At 49.2% G+C, this 20,326-nt stretch overlaps 1 protein-coding gene across 4 annotated transcripts in view; it reads left to right on the forward strand.

Annotated features, from left to right (window-relative positions):
* Positions 1–20,326, forward strand: part of TRIO (trio Rho guanine nucleotide exchange factor) — a 377,760-nt gene that overhangs the window by 317,515 nt on the left and 39,919 nt on the right. For all 4 annotated transcript variants that reach the window (XM_059062877.2, XM_067030805.1, XM_067030806.1 and 1 more), the window contains exons 35-36: positions 18,084–18,376; positions 19,719–19,889. In XM_059062877.2, the coding sequence (XP_058918860.1) occupies positions 18,084–18,376; positions 19,719–19,889 (464 nt within the window). The remainder of the gene's footprint in view (positions 1–18,083; positions 18,377–19,718; positions 19,890–20,326) is intronic.

Below are 20,326 nucleotides of genomic sequence, written 5' to 3' on the forward strand. Positions count from 1 at the left end.
TCAAAAGAATGAAGCTAGGGAAGAAGTTAGGTCTGTGGGTCGCAGAGAACCCCTGCCCTGCAACGCTCCAGAGGAGACTAACTTTCCAGCCGTAGCCTTTGACATCTGTCCAGACTGTACAGCCATGGAAAGGCATTTCTCACAGGCTGTCTCCTGCATACCAGCTGGGACGGCTTCTGCCAGAAGGTGCTGGCCTGGTGTGCCTTTAATGCTTGCCTTCTCTCTCCCACCCGCTGTTATTCACATGTGCACTTAGAAGCGGGCAGCAAACAGGGGAGGGCCCAGGGGACCTGGCAAGGCCTTTGGGGGCACCTCAGTCTACTGTGAGCTCAATGGACAGGGTGGCGGCGGAGGGACCCAGCCGAGAAGGGGGGATCCGAGGAAGAGGGAGGCGCAGAAGTGGGCTTTGAGCATCTGAAGGGCACATGGCACTGGTTACATGTTTGTGCATGAAATGCCAGAGGAAAACAACCAAATTTCTTTGATGAACGGGCCCCGGAGGAGGTGTAGGCTGTGTGAATATTGATTTTGTTGGTGTGAACGTGGGTTTGGACAATATTTCTCGTATTTTTTTTGTTCACAAAGCTGTCAGAGCATTTTTAAGTCGCTGACCATAACTTTTGTCATATTTATGTTAATTAAATTTTTCAAGAATGGCCTCCCTTTCTGGAGGGGTCCAAGCTGGGCAGGTCCATTGGTGATGCTGTGCACTGGGAATCTGCACTGGGGGTGGAAGTAGATGATCTGTAAGATCTCTTTATTGAAAATAATAACGTCTGTGCAGTGAAAAGAACAACCGATAATGTCAAAAGTCAGATTTAAAGCCTCAGTCACCCAGTAACTCTGGGACTCGAGTGAATGACCTTCTCTCTCTGAACTTCACTTCTTTGTGTGCAAAATGGGAAAAGCAATAGAGCACCCCTCTCAGTAGATCATAAGCATCCCCAAAGTATAGACCAAAATATTTTAATAAGCAATTTTGCTAAGATTTTAAGAAGACATGACATTCTTATAGAGGGGATTTTGAATCCTAGCAGCATTTTAGGTCCTTAGGAATTCTTCCGAAGAGCCATTATTAAACTAACTTTTTACATACAGGAGGATCGTTATGCTGTTGCAGTTTGGGTTTCCCCTGGATATATTTCTGTCCTGGTAGTTCTCAGACTATAATGGAAACTCCAGGTGATGTTATCCAAGCTGTCACACAAAATTTTTAAGCTGACACAAATTTGGAAAGAAACAGATGTCCACTAGAATTTTCATGGGGGAAAAAAAAACTAATCCCTTCACAGTAAAGACTAGAAAAGGAAAGCAAAACTCCACTTTGATTTTTTTTTTCCCCTAGAGAAATATGACTGTCCATCTCTTTCTAAACCTTCATAGTAATTCCTAGACAATTTCCTGAATGCCATGTTATATCAGAGTGATATTTTAACACATTCTCATTCAGTTGATTATGGGGACATATATATGCATCCGATTGGGAAATGAAAAATGATGATTCTGAGTAATATGCAAGAAATGAATCCCAAGGTAGCTTTAAAATACCCAGCAAATCGCCGAGAGTGATTGCAAAGCCTTCCTTTATACCCACCAGCAATCTGGGAGTTCATTTGTTGGAGTACGTTGGGAAAAGGCAGTTTTTCTGCTTTCTGACATATGCAGTGGGGCATTCTCCTTGTCCAGTATGAATCAGTCTTGCTGGGAATTTTATTTGCAGATGTTGCCATTTCCAGTCACTCACACAGCCATAAGCCCTGAGAGTTTTACTGCCAAGCTGTTGTTAGGAAAAGGACTTAAGAGAAGGTGAGGTCGGGAAGAACGATAAATTATCTTGTAAGAGGGTTCCAGTGGGAGAGCCCGTTTATACTGATAAGACAGTGGGACTGCAGAGTTGGTTCTCATTCTGAAGTCAGCATTCCCGTTTATAGGACACGTGGAATCTATTCCAGCGCTGGAAAAACATAGAGTAGTGATCCTCCGTAACGTTAAACAGACCCCTGTACACAGGGAGCTGTGTGCCTCAACATTCTTCTAGAACTCTCTTCAAGTCGTCTCTGTTCTTTTTCCATGAGGGGTGTGGATTCTCACCAGTGCAGTTTTTGTTTTTGTAAATCAAAGGACAAACCTTTCGAAGACTAAATATAGGAATGTGAAACTAGTTCTACAAGTGTGCAGGTGGTTAGCTGCAGTGCCCACTTCACATCAAGGAGCCAGTGCACAGGCCATCAGTCTCCTATGAATTAGCGAAACCACAGAAGCACTCGGCACAGTATTGTCTTGTTCCCACGATGAAGACTGACTGTTGCGTGCAAGTTCTGTGCACACTAACTTCTGTCTGAAATCTTTCTTGCTCTTTAAGTATTTTTAAATGAGTCTCAGTTTAAGGCATGGTGTGCATGGTAAGACAATGGGAGTAGTGTGTGACTGTGCATAGCAGAGACCACCGGTGCTCGTGTCTGGGCTCCCCCCTGCCAGAGTGAGAGCCAGATCCTTGCCAGTCTTGCTCAACTGCAGTTTCCTCGCCTGGACAATTTTTTTAAAAAGGAAGCTTGCTGCTGTTATGGTTATTACGCTCTTCAAAAACTACATTAAAGGTTATTTTTTTTTATTTTAGGCAAACCACAATTATAAAATCATTTTAATTAGTTTTCTCACTTTTCACTAATCAAAGATGTATTTGTCCCTCGGAGCTTCTGATGACAGGTTCGGTGGGGGAAGGAAATGTTATGTGCCGAATGTGTATCCGTGTATATTTCCAGCCAAAATGCAAAGAAACGTTAAGTGATTGGGCCTTATTGAAGGTGAATACACAGATTTTGAAATAGTAAAGCTTTTTGAAGTTCATGTGGAAAACAGGCTGAGAAGTTCCCTCCAAGTGCCCCCGAAGGTCCCAGGTTAGGAGCCTCCAGACCAAGCGACCTTGCCTTGTTCTGGAATCCTTTCCTCTCCGCGGACAAGGACCAGGCCCCCTCCTCCTCAGCTGTCAGCCCCCTTCGGTGTGTGCTCTTTATATCCCTTCGGCTAGGCTTGGTGGGGACCCCAGGTTATGGCGTTTTATTCTGAAGCATTTCCTCCAGGTGCTCCAGTTGGCCTCGGGGTGGTAAGTCCCAGGACTCAGCGCAGTCTGCCTGGGAGCGGGTGAAGCGCCCACGCCCGGGAGTTCGTGGTCCAAGGCGCCTGCTTCCCCTTCCTGCCTCTGAGGACGGGCGGGAGAGGCTGGGCTGCGGGGCCGCGGCCCAGATGCTCCTCGTCAGTTGTGACAGTTCTCACATAAAACCACACAAACGTGCACGCAGTGTACCAGCCCGACGCATAGTTGGTGTCTCTCTGAAACGGTATGCCAGGGGTTTAAGGGAAACAAAAAGGAAAATTCACAGACATATGGAGCACAGAGGGGAGGCGAGAACGCCCATGGACAACCAGTGACAATGTTCAGACAGATTTTTAGGCTTTTATGTGAAAAAATGATGTCTCTTTTATTTATACTTTTAAAATTTGACTGGAAGACATCATCTCTCAGTGCTTTCCACCGTCCATTTTCTCAAATGCACGGTTAAAGCAAGTTTCTACTGTCTCATCTTGTTAATAGTAGTAACAGTTCACACCGTCATGAAAATGGACCTTTTGCAAAAAGTCTAGAGTTTTTCTTCCTTCTAAGGATGGAGCCACTGAGAAACATCTGAGACAAAGGACATCGCCTCCAGGCAACCCCCCCCTTCCTCTTTTCTCTCTTAAATAAGCTGATGGATTATTTTAAGAAATGGCCCAGTGGCCAGAAGCACCTGTGAGGTTGAAGAAGAAGAGTGGTCTTTAGTAGCAAGAAGGGACCGTGCTCATTATGACGTAGAACTGGAAATTGAAGGGTTTTCCCTTTGTCTCTCTGGGGCACACGGCGCTTACCCAGCCCTGCCCGCCCCTGCCCTGTGCGGAGGCTGTTCGGTTGTTTCCTGCCGTTGCTCCCCCCGCCGGCCCCGGTCCGCAGCCGTGCCGTTCTATCACACGGGGCACTCATTAAAGCCAAGAACAGGATTTGTGCCGTTAATTGGTGTCCAGAGCAGAGGCGTTCTTTTCATTCCCTTTGTCTCTGAGGCAGCTTTGTTCCTTCCTGGAATAACTCCAGGCCTCCCTTCCTTCCTTCCCACTGTAGTTGCTCAGCTGCTTGAGTAACACCGACGTGGGGAAGATGCTGACGGGACAGCCTGTACGTGCGTAAGGAGTGCGGGCGATGCTAGAAGGCCGCCCTGGCCTTGCGCACTCCTCCTGAGACACCTCGTAGATGGAGATTTCACCTCCGGTGCTGCAGATGTGAAGAACTCTAGAAGTGGTTGCCCCAATCGTCTTTGCCTTTTGTATTTTGGCATTTGTTGTTGTTGTGTTAGTTTGTGATATCCTGGAGAGGGCGTGGGCAGTCCTCAAGAAAGTATGAAATAATAATTTGAAAAATAAAGTTCAGTGCCCTTCAGTTCTTACAGGGGAGTGAGGGGGCAAGACGTCATAAAATCAAACGAGATAAGGTTATGGGGTCGCAACCCTTAACCCTCTGTGTGCTTGGAAGCGGGCTGCGGATGCAGGATGCACACACGCAGTTGGGCAAAAAGCCACAATTGTGTGGTTAACGTTTTAATCCCGTTTTCAAGTGCTTAGTTGTAATTAGAGCAGCATTTTGCTTTTGGTAAAGGTGTTCCTAAAATACAATTGTAAAAGGAATTCCTAATTGGTTAGGGCTTTTTGGTTCTCTGATTTTGAACCAAACAACCAGGGACCCTAGGATATAATGTACTAGATACTTGCTTGCTTTGTGGTTTTGGGGGGTGGGGGGATGGAATCGTCCATTTCCTCATTCTCCACAGCTGTAACTCTTTCTAAACTAATATTCCGTCCCTTGAGACCGAAACTTCAGCTAACCTGCTGGGTGGATGACGTGAAGAGTGATAGTGCTTTTGGCAAGCTGATTGCAGAACATTCCAAGGCCAGTGTTTGTTTCCTGGTGCTCCATAAAAATGAGTATAGGGCTCTATGAATGAGTTACGTGGCTCTAAAAAAAACATTTATGAGTTTGTGTAGTTTATAGCATATTTTGGTTAGAAGTGTTCTTATGTCATTCATGCATTTTCTGGAATGTAGGAAAGAGACTCACATGTTGGCATTCTGAATCTGGTCTAAATTTAAAATAATAATAAATTTATATACGAATGAAGAGAAATCTGTCAGCACCTGAAATAAATCAGTCACGTAGTTTAAATCACTAACTGCATAATGTTCTCTTCAACCATTTTGCAGGGGAGTGTCTTTGCATGTCCCTGGCTTCACCTAGAGCCACGTCCAACTTAAAAAAATCTACAAATTGCCCCCTAAGAAAATTCTTCGGTTTCCTCTTTAAGAAGGTAGCCCAAGTTATTTTATCTTTTTCAACAATATGAAGACATTAATCAAAAGCATCCATCATCCAAATGTCAGCCTCCTTCAAATAAGATTAGATCTTCCACCGACTAACACTTTGTGTTTGACGGCAGGGACAATTTTGCCCATGGGTTAAACATGCATGTTTCTAATTAGCAGTGTAAGAACCTCTGAAAGCCAGGATGAGATGGAGGGAATATTTGAGCACCATGTGATTCCTTTTTCCCCAGCAAATTAACTTTCTGTTCCCTTAAAAGATGATTATCCATTCAGGGCAATGATAAATACTGTATTGCCTTGGAGATAGCTTCCCAAATCAAGAAATTAAGAATCAACAACCCATCGCTCCTCGGCCTTTTGGCTAAGATCAAGTGAAGAATCAACAGCCCACCATTTTATCACAGAGAAAACCTCATCATCCCTAAGTCAGCAGTATACCAATTACTAAGCAATCTGAGAAAGATGCAGAAATTTTTTTTTTAATTATGTTTTCTTTGCATAAAGAAAAGAACAGCCACTTGACTTTTGGGGGGGAACACAGAGGATCTCAGCCTCTGAAAAAGCCGAACAAACAGAGGCCCTTTCGGAGCTTTTCTGGTTTCTAAGCGTTGAAGCAGCCCTGGACGGGAGCAGCAGGCCGCAGGATGGCATTCATGGCCAGTGTGGCGGTGTGGTCACGGCAGTCAGGGGCAGCACCCTCTCCTGCAGAACCTCCACAGAAGCAGCCTGGTCTCGGGCTGACACCTTTCGTTTAATCACGTAGGAGGGGGCCGTGGAGCCGGGTGAGGTGTCCCAGGGCCCCCTTGGCCCACCTCTGCCCTCACTGGGTGTCAGGGCTGGTGTCATCAGTCACTTCCAAGGCCCAGGACTTCACCTGCAGCCAGCGCCGCGTGGGGCGCGGGGTGGCAACAGGGCCGCTCGCTGGCTGGAGAGCTTTCCATGTGGGGCTGCTGCTGCTAACCGGCCTTTCACCCTTCAGACATCCCCGGGGGTGGGGGGTGGGGGGACCCACTCATTCGGAGTACGGGGGCTGGGTTGGGAGAGCGTCAGGATGGGGATGGGGATGGAAACGTCTGCAGCTTGCAAGGTGTGTGTGGTGTGTGTGTGTATCTGTGTGTGGGGGGGGGGTGGGGTGGGGTGTGTGTGTGTGTGTGTATCTGTGTGGTGTGTGTGGTGTGTGTGTGTGTGTGTGTATCTGTGTGTGTGGTGTGTGTGTCTGTGTGTGTCTCTGTGTGTGTGTATCTGTGTGTGTGTGTGGTGTGTGTGTGTGTGTCTGTGTGTGTGTGTCTGTGTGTGGTGTGTGTGTGTGGTGTGTCTGTGTCTGTGTGTGTGTGGTGTGTGTGTGTATATCTGTGTGTGTGGTGTGTGTGTGTGGTGTGTCTGTGTGTGTGTCTGTGTGTGTGTGTGGTGTGTGTGTATCTGTGTGTGTGGTGTCTGTGTGTGTGTGTGGTGTGTGTGTGTGTGGTGTGTGTGTGTCTGTGTGTGTATCTGTGTGTGGGGTGTGTGTGTGTGTGTGTATCTGTGTGTGTGGTGTGTGTATGTATGTGTGTGTGTGGTGTGTGTGTGTGTTTCTGGTCTCACTTTTATGTAATTTTTTTCTGGAAAAGTGTCTTTCTTTCATCCAGCAAGGATATCTTGAAACATCTGCTTTTGTCCTCGTATAAGTCAGGAATGAGCCCCAACCCCCTCCCAGCCGTCCCTGGCAAGATAGCCCTTGAGGAATTTCGTTTCCCTTTTGTGGCAGCATAGAGTTCGGGTTGCAGGAAAAGCCTGCTGTCCATCTCCCCAAAAATATGTATTTCAAGGGCTAGTCCACATTAGAAACCAAAACAAAAGAAAACCAAAAAACAGAAAGTGGCCCTGTCATTCCAAGGAGACAGGAGGATGGGCTAGAAACGCTCCTCAGACAAAGCCAGTGTTTGTGCAGAGCAGAGAAAGAGCCCCTCAGAAGTCAGCCCCGGCATAGCACCGGCCTTCAGAGGAAGAGAGCTTTCTGACAGCGTCGTCGTTTTACGACGGTGTGGTTTTAACCGTGCGACGTCTGCTCGGGGCCGGCAGGTGACACAGGTGCCCCTGCCCCTCCCCGTCCCAGCCCTGGGAGGCGGTCCGGCAGGCAGGTCACAGCACAGCCGTGCCAGGGGACTTCGTCAGGCCCTCTGTCTCTGCCGCGGCCCCTTTTGCCCCTTGGCACGCGGCTGCCCTCTCCCAGCGTCCTGGTCACCGGGCATGGCAGCTCCCAATCTCATCTTCTCCTGGAAGCCAACAGCCTGGTGATAAACAGTCACCAGCCGCAGACCCACCGATACCTGGAATGTTCCTGATCCCACACATGAGCCAGGTCCAGCTTTGTTGAGGGCTTCATAACTCAGTTCATTAGATTTGTATTAAATTCCTTACATTGATGCAGACTAACCCGTCCTTTCCATTATCCACTGTCAATAATGACTCCTTCCTCATCATTTCATTTCTGGGGTGTTTCAGCTTTCCACTTTGGCAGTATGTGATACCCTGTTCATCGGATTAGCCAAGCAAAGGTTTATGCCATCTGCTTTTATCTTTATTTAATTTCTTCACGTTTCGTTTTTGGAGGTTCAAGCATTGAAATTCGGATGGAGGAGAAACTTTTAAAATGAGATGGGTTTTGACTAGACATCCTGACAGGTTAGCATTTCTCACAAGAATGAATTTGAGGAGGAAGAACAACGCTTGAAGTTGTGTGTTGGTGACATAGCCACGTTTTCCAAAGACTATGTAATGTTTTAGGTGTTTTCAGAAACCACACTAAGAATCAGTAGCCTTTGGAGGTTCCCGAAGATTCACAGAGTGAATTGCACGTGCAGCTTCTGTTGGCCTGCTCCGTTCGGGTGGAGGCTGCAAGCCTCGTATCCCTGCTCCTCCTTACGTTGGTGAGAGGACGCTCTCTTTTTATGACACGACCCCCGAAGACTCGCGCACTAAAGGGGTCAGCTGCTCTGTGTGCACACACGCCCTTGCTTTTCAGCCTTCACAAAGAAAAAGGTGGAGCAGTTGCTTCCAGTTGAGTCCAGTTGTTTCTGGTTGAGTGTTTTAATTAATGCCAGTAGCTACGTTGTGTTCTTCCATTCAGGGCTCCTGGGAGGTGGCCTGAGAGTGGGTGCTCCCGCGGTGTGAGTTCGTGGGACGGGGCCGCACAGGGAACAGTGAATGTGTTGGTCATTCATGGGCGTTTTCTCAGGCAGCAGAGACCATGTGTTCTCCATTACTGCGTGATCCATGGCCGTGCTATGCTGGACCTCTGGTTAAATCTAGGGATTATTAAAAAAAAAAAAAAAAAAAAGCTGGGGAATTTATCTTGCTCCTTCATGTTTTCTGTGTTCACTGCATATTTGAAGCAAAGACAGAGTTCCCATTTTTGCATTGAGGACCCACTGCACCAAATTGCAAAGTATGTAAAACTGGTTTTTAATACTCTTATGCCACATTTTCAGTCCTTAGCATCCCACATCCGTGCTCGGTGCCTCTGTACAGCTTCTAACTTTTTAAAAAAGGAAACACCATGTGAACATGCATTTGCCATGACAGTGGCAGCCCGGAGTGAAGCCCTGGACCACCTGAACCTAGGGGTGTGCAGAGGAGCAGATAACCCACTGAGGATGCAGTGTCCTCTCCAAGCCTGTGTCTCAGCCCCTGGTGCATCTTTATTGTGCTGAGGAACAAATTAAGAACCAAGGACTCTCGTAGACGGAAGATGAGTGAGGTGACCAGAATGGAAAATTAGGAGTCTAGCAAGAAAAGTTTTCAGATACCTATTCACAAATAGAAAAAGGATTTAAATTGGGGGAAGTATTATAAAATACTTGCTCTTATATTCTGACCCACCAAAAGTGTAACCGTATCACCAGGCAGTCAGTTACTTCTTCTTAGTTACTTAAAGTTCTCCAGGTAATACCCCAGCTTCGTCTCCCTCCTCATTGTTGTGAATTAAGACACCTAGCCTGCCCAGGCAATTGTAATCACTCTGTAAATCAAAGAGAAGATGTGATCCCGAGAAATGCATCCGGAGGAATGATTTAGGATGACCTCACTTTTTAATGTGATCTTCAGGAGAATTTCTAGCGTGTGATCGTTTTCAATTATTACTCCCCCCAAAAAAGTTACCTTGATTCTAAAAGCAGGGAATTAGGGCTTCCCTGGTGGCGCAGTGGTTGAGCGTCCGCCTGCCGAGGCAGGGGACGCGGGTTCGTGCCCAGGTCCGGGAAGATCCCACGTGCCGCGGAGCGGCTGGGCCCGTGAGCCGTGGCCGCTGAGCCTGCGCGTCCAGAGCCTGTGCTCCGCAGCGGGAGAGGCCACAACAGTGAGAGGCCCGCGTACCGCAAAATAAATAAATAAATAAATAAAATCAGGGAATTAAAATCCAGTTTGAAAAATGTAGAGACCAATGACCATCGTTTACTTAGAAAATTTTGCTCTAAAATACGTTAACCAACCTAGTCAGCAATCGTAAGCTAACAACTTACTCTCTCTTTGATTTATGAGTAATCTGTAGACACGACTTCCACATGTACATTACCACCTTCCTGATACAGTGGAAGAGTTCCCTAAATAAAAGGTGATCTGCTGCACTGAATTGGTGACAAAACGGTGGTTTGAGAAACTGCCAGAGGCCGGGCATACGTGATTAAACCCTGCCAGTCTGTTCTAAAATGGTCTGATGGAATTGTTTACAGCCCCAAAGTGTCCTTGAATTATCTTTTTCTAGCCCATAGCAATAACGGCTAAATAAGCATTTCTTTAAGTCCTTACAACCAGAACTGTAAATTAGCACTTTGCTTTGGGAGGGTGCCAGGCTCTGAGTTCAGCTTACCCTGTTTAGAGTTTGCATCAAGACAGTCCTGCAAGGTTCATTTGACAGATATTTTTGAACACCTACAATGGACAGAAAGATGGGAATACCTTTTTTTAAAACTAATCAGCCAAAACTGTCCTGGGAGCCTCCGTGGAGGAGCAATTGAAATGTGAGTCAGCTGTTGGTTGGAAAGCGTCCCGGTGTTGAGCGTCCGCCTCTGCGTGGTGGTCGCGCCTCAGACACGACAGGCCATTGGCCTTGGTCCCATGTGTACACGTTTGGCTGAAGCTGCAGAGCGCAGGGTGCCTGTCACAGCAGACGCTCGGTGACACAGCGAAGACGGCAGCCCCAGCCGTCAGAGAGATCAGGCTCTGCTCTCCAACTGCTCTTTCTTCCTCCTCTCAGCCCGGGGTGCCTGTCTTTCAGACGGATCCTTACACATCTCACCACCCCACTGCATCCTGTTTTATGGCTTGTCTTTCGCAGTTCCTTTTTCTGTGTAAAAATGTGAGTACTGCCTCGTGTTTGTATTAGGCTATATGTTTACAAAGACCACTTCTGTTCCTTTTCCCTGCAGCAGCCTGGTAAAGAATCGCAGTCATTTCACCTGTTCACCGTTAGTTAACTGGAGGACTTGTCAGATACCCACGCCCAGTACCTGCCAGGGAGAGGCTGGAACCGCTGCCCCATTGCTTTGAATGGCCATTAATCTTTGAGGCGCTCGCTTGAAGGGAAAGGCAAACCTTATACCCTAGAGATACAGTCTGAACAAAGCATCAGCGATCTCTGTCCTCCCGGAGCCCGTGTGCTGCTAGGGATGAAATGAAGGCAAGCAAGAGGGCGTGTTGGTGAAGCGTGTTCAAACTCGGGGGCTGGCGTTTGGAATTCAGGGACGGCATCCTCCGCAATCCGGTCTGTACCCGGGGACCCTTAGGGACATCTTCACGCCTTCTTACCATCGTGAAAACCAGGAGAGGGTTAAAATGAAACGTGATCCTTTTCTCAGTGCGCAGCTAGCAGGATAAAGGTCCCTTTTCCTTTTTTTCTTGCATTTTTAAAAAAAAGGCTTTATTAATCACAGATGTCTCAACTGTCGAGACTGGGACTAGAGGGCAGTTTCCCTTCTCCCAGCAGTTTGGGGCTGTGTGTGTTCCCATGGTGGAACTCTCCTGTGGAGGCCGCAGGGGCAGGGCTCCTGCTTCCCCCTCCTTTTTTTTTTTTTTTTTTAGTTCTTAATTTTAAGAAGAAATCCAGCATGGACTTTGCATGAACTCTGACTTCAGCAAAGAACCATCTTTGTGGAGTTGTTTTTCCCTTCAAAATAAGAGAAACTTTGATTTCCCCTCTTAGGGCTTCAGGCAGCTCACAACTGACTTTCTCTGAGACACACATGGGCGTCTTTTGAAATGAGTGGGGGGCGTGCTGACAGTATCTTTATGCTACAGTTTACCCTGTCCTCTTAATAAGGGACAAGTTATTTTTTTTTTTAATGGAAAGAGAATGAAGTAATTCATCTAAGGTGCCTCACTCATCTTTCATACGTCTAAAAATGATTTTGAGTATGTAGCTGATTACCACGCCAGGCCTGTGATTAGAAAAGCATTCATCCAAATCGCCGTTGTCCGGGTACTCACGGTCTGCATGCATATGCAGTGTAGCAAGCTCTGTGTTACCAGGGAGTCCGGGGGAAGCTTGCGGCAGCCATCGTACGTTTGCAAATAGCAGTTTACAATTGGCAAAGCTCGTTCCTTCTCGTGACTTCATGTAATCCTACCGCAGCCCTGGGAGATGAGGGAATTCAGGTGCCAGGATGTTGGCCTGGGTCAGGGCTGTGGAGTGGAAGAGCCAGTCTCAAACTCAGACCCTGTGACAAGTCCAGAGTCCTTCCGACGTCCTCAGCTGATCTCCCACCTGGACCTCGCATCAGCGGAGTTTGCCCAGGCTGGAAAGAGGAAGACACCTCCCAGCAAGGCGTGTTGTGGGTGCCGGCACCCTCATAGACGTGGACGGTTGGTGACAGGGTGCAAAGGCAGCAGTACTGAATGTACTGAGTGATGAGTCTCTCTTGTCTTCCAAGAAAGTAGGAGTTGAGGGGAAGGCAAGAGATGGTAACTGGAGATGGGAACAGGGACAGTACAAGTGCCTTGAGAGGCAAATGAGTTTTCCATCATCTTTCTCAGGTGAGTTCGGTCCCGACCCCTCTTTTTGCCGCCTTGCCCATACCACACGTGCTGGGGGGTGTTCACGTGCTCCCCACCCTCAGCAAGGGCTCCTGGGCCCGGCTCTCGCCTGCGAGAAGGCATCGCATGCTGCAGGCCGGTACAGGGACGGCTCTCATCTACTCTGAGTTAGCATCTTGTGAGTACGTGGTTCACAGACTCACAAACCGGACTGAAATCAGATGTGACCTGTAGCTCGTCTCCAAACTGGTGGGGTATAGCACCAAGTCAGGACGTCACCGTTCACAGGGTCAACGTAAGCTATCAGGCTCGTGAGCTCAGGCTGGAAAATAGCCTGTAGCTGGCAGTCGATTCACTGACTCACCCATTCGGTTGTTGGGTTTTTTTTTTTTTTTTTGGCTGCATGCAGGATCTTAGTTCCCCAAGCAGTGATCGAACCTGTGCCTCCTGCAGTGGAAGCTCAGAGACTCAGCCACTGGACCGCCAGGGAAGTCCCGATCCATTCGTTACATATTCAACATAAACTTTTTAAGCTCCAAGGATGGGCCAGCCGAGCACGTAGCTGTAAACAAACCAGACCCAGCGCCTGCCCACGTGTCGCCTTGAGTCTGCGTCATGGTGGCTTCCTGTGCTGACAGTTACCCAGCTGGAACTGCAGTCATGAAAGGGAGATGCAGAGCCTGGCTATGGGCCTCCGCCATAGGACTACTGTTGTCATTGGCCTGAGCCGCCCACAATCCACCTGAATGGAGAGGAGGGTGTCTTAGAGGGAGGAAGGGGACCTTCCCAGCAGCGTCTGTGCCCGACTGTGACCCTTCAGACGCAGCGTGTCATGGCCACCGGGAGCTCAGCTGCGCGAGGCACCTGTGTGCACCGAGCGCAGGCCGGTAACGTAGGATCTTCCCAAGGAGACCCCCGAAAGCTCGTTTATCGTGCGAGTCACGCTTACCTTTTGCCCGGTAACGCTGGAGACCTTGGTTCTGCTGGATGTCATTAGGACATGTTGTTTAATCTAAAATTTTCATCAGAGCCGTGGGTCTAGTGGTCAGTCTGTTCTTAAGATAATGAAAAATTATAGCGGGTCCTTTATTTCATTCTATTAATAATTGACTTAACTTTAAGTAATTTTTAAGTGTTTTAAAATCTGATTTATGCATTATGTCACAGAGCATGTAAATGGACTGTTAAAAATCTATTGATTTGGGCAAAATGAGTTTCTATGTTGAAAAGAAAAGAATAAGTTTTTTTTTTTTGGAAAGTGTCAAACAGCATGAAGAATTAAGTATTATTGTTAAAAACAAACTGGAGAGGGAAGGAATGTATCTGTTTGCCTTAGTTTGTGGTTATTGTTTTCATTGCGAATTCCCCGGATTCTGACTAATGTATCAGATCCGCACAATCAGAAATATCCGTTAATCTTAGAGACAGGTGAAGAAATTTTCCCTCTGCATTTTCAGACTTCTGAAACGAAATAGTTTTTCAAGGTAAAATTTAAGAAACGACAGAATTTTCTTCTCAGTTTGTAATTGCTGCTAGCATATTGTAATCGCTGCTAGCATATTTCTAAGTCATGAATATTCCAGTAAAGTGAAATACTGTCACTTAAGTGACGATAAATAGCAGCTCAAGAAGAGAACCGCTATTCCCTGAGAACAGCGATTCGTCTGCAGCCCTGGTGAGCCCTGACCTTGGACAGCTTTGCCTCCCTTCTGGGTCTAGGCCGGACCGGTCAGACCACGGCCATGTTTATAATGCTCAACCTGCCAACTGAGCGAAAAAATCTCTTTTGAACCTACTTCTCAAAGTGCGGAGAACCAACTCCTATGCAGCTGAGCACACAGAGAGAAGCTAGGCAATGAATGTCATCTCTAATTTCTTTTTCTTTTTGAACCATTTTGACCATTACCATCTCCTTTCCTAAGCAAGGCAGGGATGCCCTGAGAATCACACTTGCGAAGCCAGCCGGGTCCCGTGAGGCCTTGGCGATGGACCGCAGTTCATCACCTCGCGCCGCCTGAGGCCGCTGGGGCTGCTGACCGGGCGCGAGGTCTGCATGTCCGGGCGACGGCCTGCAGCTGGCCACCCGGCCCAGAGCTCTCGCTTCTCCGTAACCCCGCACGTTTGGGGGACACAGAGACCGTGTCAGGCCTCCCGGGGGGCGGCCTCTTCACTGAAGGTTCATATCACGTGCCGCGGGGCTCCCGTGCTGCGTCCCCCCAGATGCTCGCTTTTCGGCACCCAGACACGTGGCAGGTTCGTTTGTTGGCTTAGGCGGAGTCCCCGTCACTTGTGACGTGCGAGGGTTCTGCTGGTGACGTTAAGGCCTGCCGTTGATTTGGTTTCCTGAAAGCGAGTCTGCCCCTGTCGTTTTCCTACCACGGAGCTCCGTCGCGGACGCTCGTCACCTGTCGGGGATGCCCTCCCTCCTCCACCCAGGCGCCACCTTCGTGGTTCTCTGTCTTGTGTGGTTGCTCGTCTGAGTGACCAACCCTCGAAGAAACGCCCGTCCCGAGAACGGGGCTGTGGACCAGCTTGCTCTGTTTCTCTGGGCTGGGATTTCTGCTCTTTCCAGTCGATACTTCATAGGTGCCTGCTGTACGCCAGGCACCGCGCCAGGCCCTGGGCACACCTCCGGAGACACGTCGGACGGGGCCCCCGCCCTCCTGGAGCTTATGTCCTTGTGAGCTCCTCCTAATGGGTTATTCAGGCCCAGCTCCTTCCAAGGCCAGCTTCAGCGTCACCCCCTTTGGGAAGGCCTCCGTGATGCCTCCGCCCGATTCCCCTCCTTCTCAACCTCTCCCAGGGTTTGTACTCGCTTACAGCGTGAGGTGTCACAGTCCTGCCTGAATGGTGGGTATGTGATCACCGAAAGCCCTGCAGGTGCGTCCCCTGCGTAAAGGATGTAGGTTTATTCATCTCTGTCCGGTGGCAAGTACAGGGCTTGGCTCTGCATCCCAGCACAGTAAACGACTATGAAATATGTCCCCTGCTGGGGCCAGCACAGTGCCTTGCTGACACTGGTAGTTGGTACTTAGAAAAACTGCAGCTGAGTAAAGTATCATCTCCATGTGGATTATCCAGCCCCTCCTCTTCCTCCGTCCTTTCTGTTGTCCCTGCAGCAGGAGTGCCCGAGGGTAGCGGCCGCGCCTGCCTCGTTTGCCCTTTACCCTAAGTCAGCACCTGAGAAAGTCCCCAGCAAGCTCTTTAGAGCAGGCATGCTGTTAACTTCATGGCTTCGTTCTACTACCTCTTCCCCATGGTACCTGAGGAAAACGAGGCTGGCGTGGGCACATCTTAGTCACTCTTCAATGAAAAGAAATAAAATAAGAATATATGCTCACACACACACACATATACACAAGGAGGGGGGAAATGCTGTATTGAGCCTGAGCCTGCCTCTGAGAAAATCTGGACTTTTAAGAAGGAGTGATCCAGCTTGAAACGCGTCATCTGTTTATGGAAGATCATACCCTCTCCCCTGCGAGGCTCAGCCGAGGAGGGAACAGGCGGCGGTCAGACGGCGCTCCGCTGTCTCGCCCGGGCATCTGGGCATGAGTGGGAAACTGCTGTCAGCTCTCTGGGACGTGTAATCACAGGACTGGGAGGAATTAACTGTCTTGCTTTTTAACTGCAGCACGTAAGGGTCTCCAGTGCCGCCGAGGTAAATACAGCTAATACAGGTAGCTGTATAAAATCATCTTTTTAACGATTAATTTTAATTTTCAAGACTTCACAAGATTTAAGAAAATAACGAGCATAGTGAATGCTCTTGCTCCTTCCCTTTCCTGAAGGGAAGCGGTTTATTCCATTTTTCTGTGGGAGGAGTCCTCCAGAGTCCAGTGCTCGGGGAGGGGCCAAGAAGTGTCCCGGGTCAGTGGTCTTCTGTTTGTAAAGTAACGTCTCGCGTAATTCCACAGATCTGTGGAGTGTCAGCTGTTACCGAAGTGTTTATATCTCCTTTTTCCTCCTGAAAAACTAACAACTCAGGGTCGACTATATTTAATTTTTCAAATCCAGTGAGAAGATTCATTTGGATATATTTTCAAGTAACATTTTGGTTACTTGAGGAAGGTTTCTCCTACTCACATTCCTTTTTAAAATGTGTTGTTGTTTTGTTAAGTGTTACTGGTATTTTCTCCAACACATGAAGTAACTTTGCTGAGGCTGAGAGCAGAGGCTGCAGATGCCTGTGTGGTTCCAGAGAACAGCTGGGAAACAAGGGGCCATGAGCTGGATTTCCCAGTGAACCAGCCAGCTTTACCCTTCCACGCTGAACTTTCTGGAAGGGTGCCGTTTGTCACAGTGCCTGACCAGCTCACGTCTATACCGATTTATACACCCACGCACGCACATGTACATACAGGTATACCTCGTTTTATTGCACTTTGTTTTTCTGTGCTTCACAGATGCTGCATTTTTAGCTAATTGAAGGTTTGTGGCATCGCTGCATCGAGCAAGTCTATTGGAGCCATTTTTCCAATGGCGTTTGCTCGCTTCATGTCTCTGTCACATTTTGTTGAGTCTTGCAATTTTTCAAACCCTCCACCAGCAAAAAGATTACAGCTCGCTGAAGGTGCAGGTGATGGTTAGCATTTTTTAACAATAAAGTATTTTTAAATTAAAGTTATGTACGTTTTTTTAGACAATGCTATCGGGCACTGAATAGACTACAGTAAGTGGAAAGGTAACTTTATATGCCCTGGGAAACCAAAAACTTTGTGACTCACTTTATGGCGATATTGGCTCTATGGCAGTGGTCTGGAACCGAATCCACAACATCCCCAAGGTGTGCCTGTACTTGTGTTTGTTTATTTATTTTTAAAAACATTTTATTTTATTTTTTATTTATTTTTTTTTGGCTGCATTGGGTCTTCGTTGCTGCGCGTGGGTTTTCTCTGGTTGCGGCGAGCGGGGGCTACTCTTCGTTGCGGTGCGCGGGCTCTAGGCACGCGGGCTTCGGTAGCTGTGGCTCATGGGCTCTAGAGCACAGGCTCAGTAGTTGGGGCTTGTGGGCTCAGTAGTTGTGGCTCGTAGGCTCTAGAGCGCAGGCTCAGTAGTTGTGGCGCACGGGCTTAGCTGCTCCGCGGCACGTGGGATCTTCCCGGACCGGGTCTCAAACCCATGTCCCCTGCATTGGCAGGCGGATTCTTAACCACTGTGCCACCAGGGAAGCCCGTGTTTATTTATTGAGTGGTACTTTTATTCACTGGGAGTGAGTGACACTGCACATTTATCCACGAGGATTAGTTTTTAATTTCCTTTAAATTCCTCTTTAGGCCATTCTTTCTTGGTTCTTGTCTATCAAGGAAATGGGTGAAAATAATTCAAACAGCGCGTCCTCCAATGTCTGTGATATTTTAAGCGACAGTGACGTTTTGAGCCTGTGCGGTAACGATGCTGGTCTCCGGGGTGGGTGCCTTGGGGGTTTTCGGAGGGGGCAGTACAGCTGGAGAAAAATCACGTCTAGCAGCGCTCCGGTTGCGGAGCCGTTTGATGGGTGAGCATGTGGGTCGGATCTCCGGGACGTTCCCCGCAGGGCGGAGCCACCAGACGCGGCTGCCGGCGGCCCCTGAACTCGGTGTTCACCTGGGTGGTGACGCGCCCATCGGCACAGCGGCACCAGCCAGGGCTCTGGGGGCCGCCAGTCACGCTTGTTGCTCTCTCTCGCCCCGCAGACTCGCTGTCCGTCTCCAGCAACGACGCCAGCCCGCCTGCCTCCGTGGCCTCCCTGCAGCCGCACGTGATGGGGGCGCAGAGCTCCCCGGGCCCCAAGCGCCCGGGCAACACGCTGCGCAAGTGGCTGACGAGCCCGGTGCGGCGGCTGAGCAGCGGCAAGGCTGACGGGCACGTGAAGAAGCTCGCCCACAAGCACAAGAAGGGCCGCGAGGCGCGCAAGAGCGCCGACGCCGGCTCGCAGAAGGACTCGGACGACAGCGCGGCCACCCCGCAGGACGAGACGGTGGAAGAGGTCAGGGCCGCCGGCGTCCTCCTCCGGGTTGTGGGAACGGCGAATGCGCTCGTTTGGCGGCTTTCCCTAAGTTCGGGAAAGGACCAGGGTCGGAGCCCCGCTCAGCTCCTCTAGCGGCGTCTAGAGTCAGGGGGTCAAGAAGTCAGAGGACCGTGGGCAACCCCGCCTGCTGCAGGGGAGCGTGGTGCCCGGCCACCTTAGCCCCCTCTCACCTCCATCCCAGGCAAAGCCAGGGGCGCCTCCCGGGAGGCGGAAGGTTTAAGTGGCCCCTGACGTTAGCACTCCACCACGGGGGCGGCATTTGGCAAGGAACGCTCAGGTTTTAGACTTGGAAGCACTAAGGGAATGTTTGCATCCTCCAGTCCTCTCCACCGCCACCCCTGCCCCCGTAGCCATACATATTCGTGCTCGGGTCTTGTCCTGAGTAGAAAGCGCACAGTTAATATACTTTGCTAACCCAGCAGTAAACACTGGGTTATTCCCATGTCATCGCAGATAAGTGTATGTAGGTCAGCGAGGAATTGTTTTTAATTTCCCCCTTTTTGGAGGAGGTGGGAGCTTAAAATTATACTGCAAGGAACCGAATTCCTTCATGACCCCCAAGATGGGCCTGCAGCAGTGTGGTGTCAGTGAGGGGCCCTCAGAGCTTTTAACTTGGACCCCTACCCCCCAGTTCCCTCACAGGCTCAAAAAAAGGCAGACGGAGAGAGAGGAGACAGGATTTGTATCGTTCGATTTATTTTGCAGATGTGGGGTTTCTGCTGCCTTTTTCCCGGGCCTGTTTTTGCCGTGGGTTTTCACTGGAGCATATGGTTCATTTATATCCTCATCTCTCTGTTTTATATACTGTTTCCTCGTGATAGGAATGAAAAACTGAAATTCTTTTCTAAAAGTAAGAATAGGGGGAAATGAATGGGGTACGTAATTCAGATTCTTAAAATACACCCTGAATTGTATTTTTCTTTATACCCTCCTGATGTCAGTGAGTTTTATTTGAGCAAAGTAACAAAAAGTGAAATACGAGACTAGAGAAACTAAGGGTTACGGTTCAGAGTTTTGAACCTCCTTTTTAAGTTGGCTTCTTGAAGATCAGATGTGTTCAGAGCCTAACGGTTAACGTTGGCCGTGCCTTCCAAAGACGCTCTCAGGGGCCCTTCCCTCGTCCAAGTTGGCAAAAGCGAGGCAGCTGGGTCGCTGGAGGGCGTGGAAGCTCCCGTCGGGGTTGGAAGGAGCTTGTGCTGGATTTCTGCTTTTCCAGTTAACCCCTGAGGGCTCAGTTTCTGTGAACTGACGCTGACAGTCAGGGCCGGGTTCCAACGGGCGAATGTCTGTCTGGTTTCAGAGAGGCCGGAACGAGGGCCTTAGCAGCGGCACGCTCTCCAAGTCCTCGTCCTCGGGCATGCAGAGCTGCGGAGAGGAGGAAGGGGAGGAGGGGGCTGACGCCGTGCCCCTGCCCCCGCCCATGGCCATCCAGCAGCACAGCCTGCTCCAGCCGGATTCGCAGGACGACAAGGTAAGGGGGGGCCCGCGCCCACACCAAGCCTCGCCAGGCAACTGTGCCCCGGCCTCCTTGCAGGACACAGAGAGCGACCCGGGCTGTGAAAAGGCACCTGAAAGATGCCTTTCACCCCAAAAGTGTAGATAGCAAAGGCCATTTAGACTAAGCTGTAGGAACACGTGCGGTCTCTCGTACACGTGTGCTTGTATAAATACGTTCAGTGCGTTTTTAACGGATGCTCTCCTCATGGCTACTTTTCAGGTCATTTTAATTTTTCTCACTGTACTAACCAGGGTCCCTGAGAGGGCAGAGGAGTCGCCCGCCACCTGCGTCATTGCGTCCTAAACGCACACGAGCCCGTCTGGTTCTCTCTGTTAGGTGTCTGCACACAGGCGTGGTTTTTCAGACGGGATGGTACTGCTGTCCAGTTCCTTTTTCCAACATGGCAAACA

This window comes from Kogia breviceps, chromosome 4 (assembly GCF_026419965.1).
Source record: "Kogia breviceps isolate mKogBre1 chromosome 4, mKogBre1 haplotype 1, whole genome shotgun sequence".
Classification (NCBI taxonomy): domain Eukaryota; kingdom Metazoa; phylum Chordata; class Mammalia; order Artiodactyla; family Physeteridae; genus Kogia; species Kogia breviceps.